The 11,091-nt window shown below is 49.3% G+C and overlaps 1 protein-coding gene across 2 annotated transcripts in view; it reads right to left on the bottom strand.

The window, feature by feature from the left end:
• Positions 1 to 236: 236 nt before the first annotated feature.
• The window catches only part of CDH5 (cadherin 5), a 32,899-nt gene continuing 22,044 nt past the window's right edge, over positions 237 to 11,091 (bottom strand). For both annotated transcript variants that reach the window (XM_056136827.1, XM_056136828.1), the window contains exons 8-12: positions 10,724 to 10,866; positions 9,430 to 9,554; positions 8,990 to 9,098; positions 7,113 to 7,358; positions 237 to 2,258 (exon numbers count right to left, since the gene is read on the bottom strand). In XM_056136827.1, the coding sequence (XP_055992802.1) occupies positions 1,756 to 2,258; positions 7,113 to 7,358; positions 8,990 to 9,098; positions 9,430 to 9,554; positions 10,724 to 10,866 (1,126 nt within the window). In that variant the 3' untranslated portion in view covers positions 237 to 1,755. The remainder of the gene's footprint in view (positions 2,259 to 7,112; positions 7,359 to 8,989; positions 9,099 to 9,429; positions 9,555 to 10,723; positions 10,867 to 11,091) is intronic.

The following is an 11,091-nucleotide window of genomic DNA, read 5'->3' as shown; positions in this document are numbered from 1 at the left end:
GCTCCAGTGCCAGGAAGCCCTGTCTAATGTGTGTGTGGGGCGGGGGGAGGCTGGAAGGCACTGAGCTCCTGGGGGACAGGGATCTGATGAGGTGTCTATGACTAGTCTCTACTTCAGCTCTTTTCTCTATGTCTCAAAGATCCTGGCTGCTGTGTGCCTTTGTGACCTATGTTTCTCAGACAAAAGTTGTGGTGTGTATGTGCGATTGTTTGCATATGAGTACTCAGTTTCAGACATGAAGGAACCTCAAGACTTTATTTAGGTAAAAAAAAAATAATACAGTATACCCCACACACCAATAGTCATTTCCAGAATGAATACTACAATGATAGAACATAAAAAGTTACAGCAATCTGTTTACCTAAAAACCCTGAATTAATGGTTAACCTAACTAGCAACCAGCTTATTGTGCAAACCCCTTATTCTATATGTTGGTGAAAGCTAGAAACATGTAAGTATTATTAGTTTAAAAAAATGTGAAAAACTATTGGTTAAAACAACAATGATCAGTATTATCTACATTCCCCTGACTCAGGAGGGGTCTTGGCCAGTGTAGAGGCCCCTCAGGGGGTGAGTTCCAGCTTGGCCTCCCTTCCTTGCCCCCTGCCGCTGCAGGGGTCTCTTCCCCAGGGTGAGTTTATAGTGGAAGATTCCAGGCGTGGCTGGAAGTGGGAGGTGATGAGCACAGGGCATGAGCCAGCTGGGGCTTCGCCTCCTGTAGGGTGTGTGGAGGGACGGGCCCCTTATGGGGTTCCCTGAGATGGGGCAACAACGAGGTGTGAAGGCAAATGGTTCGGCTCTGTTGTGCAGTATGTCCGGGTTTGGACCCTGTGCTGAGTGGTGGTGGGAGGTATTCTGGGGGCCTCTAAAGTCAAGCCATGAGTAGACAGATGGGGGTTGGGGAGTCACCCCCCAGATGGAGAAGAGAAAGGAAAACATGAGTGAGTGATCTGGTAAGGCAGAGAAAGTTCTGGAAACAGCTGCCTCACTTCCCAGGAAAAACTGGAGGGGTGTTGGTGATGAGGAGATCGGGGTCACAGCTCCGAGCCCTCATCCTCAGATCTGTCACACTCGGTCTCTGCTGTCCCCTTCAGCAGGAATTCACAGTTGCTTAAAAAAATCAACCAGCCTTGTCATCATGCTGTGCATGGTGTTGGACGAACTGTCACCATGCAATGCAGCTTTGCTTCCCTGGCAGGCTTGAGGGGACTGAGGGGACCGTGGGGCTATGGTGGGGAACTGCCCATGGGCCCTTCCTGCTCTGGGCAGGCTAGGATGCGGCTGGTGGGAGGCTTGGGGTGTGTATGAGAAGGTGAAGCAATACAGAGATGGGTGATGGGTGGTTCATTCCCCCTGGGTCTGAGCTGCAGTTCCTGCCCCAGGTCATGCCACCGGGACCTTCCCCTCCAGCAGGATAGGCCATGGACATTTGGATAGTGGTCAGTGAGCTGCTCTGAGAAGCCAGAGGAAGCCTTTAAGTTAGACATGGGGTTAGGTGGCAGTCCATGCTGAGACAGATCTCTAGCTTGGCTTGTCCAGTAGTGAGGGTCCACATCCCTGAAATGGGTTCCAGGACCCTTTGAGAAACTTGCATTGGCTCCCCACGCTGGTGAGGTCACTGAGACCCACGAGGAAGGGGTGCCGGATTTGACTGGGATTTCAGTGCTCTACCCTGCCAGGGTTCATCACGTGGTGTCCGACCAGCCTGAACCGCTGTGGTTCGGGTGTCCGGGCCTGGAGGCGGGCAGCCCCCCCTTAAAACCCCAGCTCCTCCCGGGTGTCTGAGCCGTAGAGCTCAGCCAGCATCTTGAAGCGGGGGCCCCAGTCGTTGAGGAAGTCGTAATCAATGTCCGAGTCGGATGAGTCGGTGCCCAGCGAGCTGAGCGACTCTGCAATGGACTCGGAGCCCTCGTAGCCGTAGATGTGCAGCGTGTCGTAGGGCGGGCCCCCGCCGTCGTGGTCCGCCTCGTCCTTCTTCACCTCGATCATCGCGGCCATCTCCCCGGGAACGTGCCTCGGTGGCTTCTGCACCTGGGCGTACAGCGCCGCCCGGGGGGGCTTGGCTGCCCCCACGGCCCCGCCACCCCCGTTGTGACGCACCGAGGTGAGCACCGACACGTCGTAGCTGTTGGTGTCCATCTCGCCACCGCCCTCCTCGTCGTAGGTGACCAGCTGCTCGTGGATCTCGGGCACGCCCTTGCCGTGCGCGCGGGCCTGCTTCCGGAGCCGGCGGCGCAGGAAGATGAGGAGGGTGATCACTGCAGGGGTGCAGGGGTGTCAGAGCTAGTCACAAACGGTTCTGCAGAGGACTGGGGTTCCCCCACCCTTAGATGCTCTGGGAATTCCCACGGCCAGAAGGTGTGATTTGGTCCAGACACCTGATTGGCCCGTCCTGACCCTACCCCACCGTGAGGACCACGTGACCCCAGGCTGTGGCTCTGATTGGCTGGCACTGTTGGCGTGGCAAAGTGAGGGAACCGGAGTGGGACTCCCTCGAGTTCTTTTCCTTCTCCCTGTCTCAGTCCACCTGCGTGCATCTTCATTTCCTGCTTTTTCATACCACAGCGGCAGGCCCACGGGCACACCCACAGGCCAGGAGGCCAGCGGTTGGGGCAGAAATAGGCAAGAGAAAACTGGAGAGAGAACTCCAAGGGTCCGCAGAGCATGCTTTGCACTCAGGAGATCAGAATTTGATCCCAGCACCGCCTGGTCCTTACCCTCCACAGAGCCAGGAGTGACCCCAGAACCAAGCCGGGAATAGACCCTGGGCATCTAAACCAATTTAACAACAAGACATAAATAGAGGGGCCGGAGCGATAGTACAGCGGGTAGGGTGTTTGGTCGACCCGGGTTCTATTCCCAGCATCCCATATGGTCCCCTGAGTGCAAAGTCAGGAGTAACCCCTGTGCATCGCCAGGTGTGACCCAAAAAGAAAAAAAAAGTAATGGATAGTTACCAATTCAGCTTCATGTACTGAATGTACTGAGCCGTTTCTATATTTTGTGTAGTATAGGGCCTGTTACATTGGAAGTACTCAAGACTTTTGGTGTGTAAGCTTGTTTAATTTAAAAACTCCTAAAGCTGTTAGAAATGTTAAAAATAAAAATACATGTGAAGTAACTGGACAAAGGCTAGAACCATGGATGCCCAAGATTGGAGCGGTGGTGACAGTGGTAATAATGGTGATGACAACGATTGAGTTTTGCATTTAAAAAAATCAGACAGCTGCTCTTATTTGGGTAAGATGGTTTTAAGGTTCATGCATATTTTGGTGTGGTGGTGATGCCATTGTGGTTCCAAGGAGAATCTGGGTCTATTCTCTGCTTACAGAAGCCCCAGAAGGGCAGGGGCCAGGTGGGCAGCCCCTGGCAGGAAATGCCTGGAGCAGTCAATGTGTCCTGTTCCTGGGTCTGGCTCCTATAGCACCCAGGTGCTCTCTGAATATGGGGCTTCCTCTGGAGGGCAGCTTGGCCAGGTGAAGTGCAGGAGTCCTGATGCCTCTTGGGGGGGACCCTAACTGTGAGGTGATGTGAGTTGGTCCTAAACACTGCCTCCCTACCCTGAGAGCAAGGCATTCCAGAGATCCTCAAGTGGGGCCTCGTGTGACAATGTGCCCTTCATCCACATCCTCTCTTCCTGTCTCACTCCCTCTTTTCCTGCTGTGGTTTCCCAGGACAAGCTCCCAGATAGACCACTTGTACCCCACTCCTTATCTCAGTCCCTCCTTTCTGAGGAACCCAGATGAAGGCAGTTCTAAAAGGCCCCTAAGTCTGCTATGACCTCAACAAAAACTTTCCACGCTGAAGAAACCCTTGAAGGGGAAAGAAAACCCTTGGAGAGGAGTTCAGCTCCTAAGTTCTAGAATTTCCTATTTTGTTTGTAAAAGAAGATCTGGATTCTTTTTCTTTTCAAAGTGAGTTTTAGATAAACAAAGGCCCAGAACAGTGCTATAGGGCAATATTTTTTTTTTCGGTCGAAAAGGATAAAATCAAAATTAAAAAAAAAAGAAAATTAAAAGTGGGTCTGTAGCACTGTCCTCCCATTGTTCATCGATTTGCTCGAGCAGACCCAGTAACATCTCCATTGTGACACTTGTTACTGTGTTTGGCATATTGAATATGTCACGGGGAGCTTTCCAGGCTTTATTGTGCAGGCAAGATACTCTCAGTAGCTTGCTGGCCTCTCCGAGAGGGGCAGAGGAATCGAACTTGGGTCGGCCAGGTTGGCCTTGTGCAAATGCTCTACCCACTGTGCTAGTGCTCCAGCCCCAAAGTGGGTCATTAGGAGTCAAAGGCCCAATGCTGAGTGTAAATTATTAACAATTCTGCTTTAATTCTCTTCATATTTCCCTGCAAGTAAAGAGAATGGATTAAGGGGACTTCTCTGTCTTATTCTATGTAATGGGAACAGCTGGTATACTTCTCAGGTCTACATGGAATGTTCCATAATAGACCTAGTTTTAACATTAAAACCAGATCTTATGTCAAAATTTTCTTTACATCACGTTTGCCTTGTATGTGGCCGACCTGGCTGACACAGGTTTGATTCCTCTGCCCCTCTTGGAGAGCCTGGCAAGCTACTGAGAGTATCTCGCCCGCACGCCAGAGCCTGCCAAGCTCCCCATGATGTATTCGATATGCCAAACACAGTAACAAGTCTCACACTGGAGACATTACTGGGCCCAGTCGAGCAAATCAATGAACAATGGGAGGACAGTGACAGTGACACCTACTCCACTATCAAATAGCTATCTTCCCCCAACAATGTTCAAGAAACTTATTAGGAATCAAGGAACTATTTCTTTTGGGGGAGAGGAGTTGGATTGTTATTCTGCCTCCAGCTTCTCACATTGCGTACCCCACTTGGTAAAGATGATGTGCAGAACAAGCTGTTGTATCAAAGTGGCTAAACCCTTCATAATGAAGCTCTTCCAGACACTTGAGAATCACTGACCACTCAACTCAGTAAACATTTCATCCTGAAGGGTGTGCAGCATGGCTGTGCTCATGGGGAGGGCAAACAAAAGTGCTGTCATTTCCTAGCACAGACGTGATTAGTTGTCTAGCTTCCTGTCTCATACTTCTAGTAAAATTTCTTGTTGTGTTGTCTACTGAGTTAAAAGAATTATAATCATTCATTTTTGGGGTGGGATAGGGATCACAAATAGTACGTGGGAGGCTCAGGGACCCCACTGGTGATTTTTTTGGTCATAATGACGATGCACAGGGGTTACTTTTGGCTTTGTGCGCAGGAATCACTCCTGGTAGGTTCAGGGGACTGTCGGATGCTAAGGATCAACACAAGTCAGCCTTGTGCAAGTGCCCTACCCACTATACTATCACTCTGGCCCCACCATTGGTTATTCTTGCAGCTTGGCCAGTGAATTATTGCAAGGGTTGGAGGAGGCGATGCTGTTTGGGCCCTGTGGTGCTGGAGATTCTCCAGATTGCCCCAGTGGTTCTCAGGGGCTTCCGGGTCTGTACCAACTGAGACTCAGAGGACCTTGTGATTGAACCTGGGTCAGTGAATGCTTGGCATGAACCCTAATGTTACACTATATCCTGACCCCCACCCCATATTTTAGGACCAATATTCCTGCTTTTCTCCGTGTAGAGCATTATGAAGACTGGAACACTGGAACACTGTCCTCCCGTTGTTCATCGATTTGCTCGAGCGGGCCCAGTAACATTTCCATTTTGAGACTTGTTGTTACTGTGTTTGGCATATGGGCGAGATACTCTCAGTAGCTTGCCAGGCTCTCCGAGAGGGGCAGAGGAATTGAACCAGGTTCGGCCGGGCTGGCTGCACACAAGACAAACACCCTGCCGCTGTGCTATCAAAATGGGAGCACTGTGTCATAGAAACCAAATGTGAAATTCACCACAAGCATTCAGCCAGTTATTTTATCTCTCACTTGTTTTCTTTTGTGTGTGTGGGGGGAGGGGGAACACCCAGTGGTGCTCAGGGGTTACTCCTGGCTCTGCACTCAGGGATCACTCCTGGCACTACTCAGGGGACTATATGGGATGCTGGGGATCAAACTCGGGTCAGCTGTGTGCAAAGCAAGCAGTATCTCTCTGGACCTCTTGTTTGTTTTCTTTTGGGCAATTCCCAATGGCGCTCAGAGCTATGGGATGGGGAAGGGATGTTTCTCCTGGCAGTGTTGGGCTGTTGGGGGATCCTTAGGTACCAGAGATCAAATCTGGGCATCCTACCCAGTTAAAAATTTAACTCCAGCTGTATCACCCTATTAAAAATTTTGGACTTCCTGGAGCAGACACCTCAAACTCTACAACAAACTCTGCAACACTGATAAACTAGTAGTAGAACACTAGATTGAATGGGATATAATGTAGAAGGCAATCAATCTTGATTAACACAATAGAAACAGAGAAGGCTTAACCTGTATCAACATCTTAGTAATCTCTTATACAAGGACTTAATGGCTTCAAGGTGAGATAAAACAGTTCTCACTAACTTCTTCTAAGGAAACATTTTTTGACCATTATTTTAGCCAATTATTGATAACAAGCAATATTAAATAAATTTTTGAGGGCTTGCTGTGGGGACAGGCATAAGAGATGGTTAGGAAAGTTTGAGACAGTGGTGGAGGGAAGGTGTAATAGAAGGGTGATTGGTGTTGGGATACTGAATGCCTGTAACAAATTATCATGAACAACTTTGTAGACCACAGTGTTTATATGAAGTAAAAGGTGGAAACTTGGAATATATAAATAAAAAAATGGGAAAAAATATATGAGCATCCTGAATGCAAAGCTTTGGTGCCAGCCCTTTGCTCCATCTCCCTGGCCCTAGATATTTCTGGTAAAGATGCAGGTGGCAGAGAAGTTAGGGAAAATTTACCAGATATGGGGCCTGGCCACAGTAAGTGCTAAAAATATGTAAGTTCAATGAGATAGTATCACATATAAAGTATTTTAAGGTGAGAGAGGGGTCTTAAATCCTGTCCCCGGTCCCCCTCCCCCCCCATTATCCCCATCCTTCCAGGTCCCCAATGAGCCACACCTCTCACCTCTTTGTCTAAGAATGGGACCCTGAGGCCATTGGGCTGCTGGATCCCCCGACCACCACCCCTAGTGTCCCCACTGACCTGTGATGGTGAGGATGCAGAGGAAGATGGCCACCAGTGCCTGGATGCTGACGCCCACCTGGGCCGCCGGCCCTTCGCAGAAGGTGAACTCGCCGTACTCATTGCACTTGCACACAGCCACAGCCAGCGTGCTGGTGCCTGTGAGGCTCGGTCGCCCGTTGTCTGAGATGACCACGGGCAGCAAGTGGACCTTGGTTCGCTCGCGGTCAAACTGCCCATACTTGACGGTGATATTGGCTGTGTTATCTGCAAACACCCAAGCCTCAGTGTTAGGTTCTGCTGCTGCTCTGAGTCCCCACGTCCTAGTTCATCTTAGTTGGGTGGCCTGCCTCCTCCAGGGAGCCTTCCTGGACTGTGCCAGTCCATGTGGAGCTTTTCTGGCCTTTGTAGCCCCAGGCAGGGTCATTTTGACAGGAGGTGTGTGGCTCCAGAAAAGGGATATTTTGGGTGGTGGCTCTCATCTAGCCTCTGAGAATGACTAGACAAGAATGTCAAGTCCTTGCCAGAAACCCTTTCTTCCTTTATAATTCCACTCCAATGACAGGAATGCATGGTTTCAAGTTTCCAGCAGCAAGCAGGGGAGAAAAATTACATTTTCAAACTCCTTGAGCATTGGACTAACTTCTGAGACTGTATCTGCCATCTCTGAAAGTTTGGCCTATTATAAACACCATGTCCACCTCCGCTGGGTGGATGCAGAGGAAATGATGACATGTCATCGAGAATTTCCTGGGCAGTTTGGAACCGGGGCTAAGCTTCTGCCCAAATACGGGCTCTCACTCCCAGCTCCGATTTGCAATTTGAACTTTCTAAACATACTCATACTCAGGTTCCCCCCAGACCCCCTAGGAAACCTTGATGCTGATGGCCAGTGACTTCCTGCTTCAGTATTCATCAGCCCTGCAATACTGGTCAGCCCCCTGGGAAACCAGCAGAGAAGTAGAAAGCAAAGGAAGCACTTTTTAACTTTATTTTTGGGCCACACCCAGTGGTGTTCAGGGTTACTCCTGGCAGTGCACAGGGGACCCTGTGGGATACTGGGGATAGAAATGGGTTGGCCGCGTGCTAGGCAAGTGCCCTACCTACTATACTATCATTCCCGCTCCCCCATTAGAGGCTCTTCAAGGACAATCTGGGGCTGATATCTGGGTTTCTGCCCCTTTGCATTGTCCCAGGATCCCACTCTCACTCCCAAACCTTCCTGTTTCAGCACAGGGATTATCTTTCCCCTCCGATTTGATAATCAGGGACAGGCACGGATTCCCCCACAAACAGGTGAAGGATTGTTCTACGTAGACCAATAATACTCTTACTTCCCTGAGAAAGTCTGTCTGCTATTGGCTGAATTCAAACAAGACGACATCCTCTCTTCTTATAGCAACATACTCATCTGAAGCTCTGATTGGCCACAGCTGAAATGACGGGACTTTCTGGGCTGTGATTGGTGGAGTGGATCTCGTCCCAGGACTGCCTGGGACTCAAGAAGTCTGTGCAGCCAAGTTAAGCTGTTGTGTGCTGGGAACTCTGAATTTTGCATTTCCAGTTTTGGTTCTTTGGGAGTGACTTAAAGTGCCAGGACACGGGATCATCTGTGCTGAGCAGAGATCAGGAGTGGGAAGGTGCCCTTTGTGAAGTTGTGTAGGCAGCTGACTGTACTCTCCAATGACCCAAGCATCTCTCCTCCCTGACCCGAGCATCTTGGGGTGATTGGCAGGCAGTGGGGATCTGGCAGTTTGGTCAGGGGCTCTGGTTTATGAGTTTGACTGGAAAATCCTAGGGACAAGCAGCCCCCATTTCATTGCCCTCCCCTTCACACCCCCCCACCCCGCCCCCCGGCCACACCACAAGAGCCAGGCTGACTGATGGATAATCCTCACCGCGGTTATCTGTGAGGGTGAAGTTGCTGTCCTCAGTGCTCAGGGAGAACCGGAACTTCACATCCCGTGGGGTAATGTCTTTATCGATAGCTGAGATCCGCACCACCAGCTGGAGTGTGGAAGATTGGCAATGGTCAGTAGCAGAAACCCGGACTCCACGACCTGACCCTGGCGGCTTTTCACCTACAGCATTAACTTAAACGATCCTCCCAAAGCCCCTCTTCCTACCATCCCCTTCCTTGCCAATTGACATGCCCCATGGTTTTTCTGACCCTCAGTTTCTCCATCTGTAAAATGGGGAGAATGGTTCTTCCTCAGAATGTCGTGCAGGATACCTGAAGCGAAGTGGACCTCCAGCTGTGGTCAGGAGATGCTGATCTTCAGATGCTGACTCTGGGATGTGTGGTACTGCCTTGCCCTTTCCCCTGACCCAGACTCACCTTGCCTCTCTCGGAGTTCTCGCACACTTTGGGCTCATAGGGCTGGGCAAACTCAGGGGCATTGTCGTTCTCATCCAAAACTTCAATATGGACCTGCACAATGGATTCTTTGCCTGTGGGGGTCCCTGTAGGGGGAAAGGTTGGTCACCACCTGAGCAGAAGGTAGGGGCATAGGGCTGGGAGGGTCCTTTGGATAGGGGATTCTGCACCTCTGGGGATGGGTGAAAGGAGGGGAAGAGAAAAGAGATAAAACTTCATGCACAAGAATGTTTACTAAAGAACTATTTGCCAGAATCAAAAAAGTAAACAGCCTAAGCGAATCAGAAGTTTAAATTAATTTAATCCAGCATTTTGATTACTGAATAATTTAGTAACTTTTAAGTAATTACTTTTAAATAGATACAATATTCAACTAATTGAAAAGCAATTTTAAGGAAAAACAACCTAAGGAAAATTGGGATTAATAAATTATGCCACTTTAGAAAAAGACATGATGTGGCCATTTAGAGTGTGCCTTTGTAAATTTGAGGAGGTTATTTTTGTTCATTTGTTTGCTTTTTGTGGCAGGAGTACACCTGCTGGTGTTTTGGGGTACTTAGGCATGGTGCTCAAGAAATCATGGTGTCAGGACTGGATGGGGCCTCCCACATGCAAAGCCCACTGACCTGTCTCCTGCCCTATACTAAAATTTTAACACAGTTTAAAAAAGACACTTTGGCACAACAAAAATGATTCTGGAATTAGGATAAATAAAAATGCTGAATATGACTTTGACATAAATATTATGATCTCACGTGTATAAAATATGTATTAAAAAAGACTGAGCTCTGCCAGGAGTGATAGCTGATTGCAGAGTCCTTAGTACCACCAGATGTGGCCCGCACTCCCTAAAAAATATTAAATTAAAAAATGAAGTGCTAATAGTAATTATCTCTGTACAGTGGGGTTATAGGGGTATGGTTTTCTTTTCCTTTGCTGTGTTTTTCATTTTGTATTGTAATTTATTTTTATACTTTAAGGGCTCCCAAACAATGCTTAAGGAGCCTGGAGGCCACTCCCAGTGACACTCAGCCAACTGGGGCTACTAAAGGCTTCTGCCAAAGCTGCACATGCCTGGTGTGCTTTGGACCCTGTATCACCAGGGGGTGGCTAGACCCACAGCCTCTGTCACCTCAGACCTTATTAGGGGAGTAGAATTTTGGCTCCCACCTCCAGACAGAGACACCCCCAGTGTCAGGCTCTGCACCTGAGAGAGAAGGAGACAAGCCATGACCCTGGCCCTTGGGCTACTCACCACGGGAATCCAGTTCTTTGGCCTCCACAGTCAGGTTGTACCAAGGGTACATTTCTCTGTCCAGTTCTTTCTCATTGTAAATGTTCCCTTGCTTGCTTATTCGGAAGAACTGGCCCTTGTCACTGTTCTTGCGGATGGAGTATCTGTCCAGAGGGGAGAGAGATTGGTGGTTTCCATGGTGCTTACAGGTATTAAGTCGCCTCACCAGGACACGGTGAGGCCCATGAATCTTGGTCCTTGCCTCACCCCCTGACCCTGAGCTGTTATCCAGATGGGTGCAGAGACAGCCCCTTTGGGAAGAGGTAAGAAGTGACGGAGAGGAAATTCATTTTGTGACCAAATAATCTGGAAAGGTTTTCCAGAAATCA

The sequence above is a fragment of the Sorex fumeus genome, unplaced genomic scaffold (assembly GCF_029834395.1).
Source record: "Sorex fumeus unplaced genomic scaffold, SorFum_2.1 ptg000122l, whole genome shotgun sequence".
Taxonomy (NCBI): domain Eukaryota; kingdom Metazoa; phylum Chordata; class Mammalia; order Eulipotyphla; family Soricidae; genus Sorex; species Sorex fumeus.
This window is presented reverse-complemented; position numbering and strand designations above follow the sequence as displayed.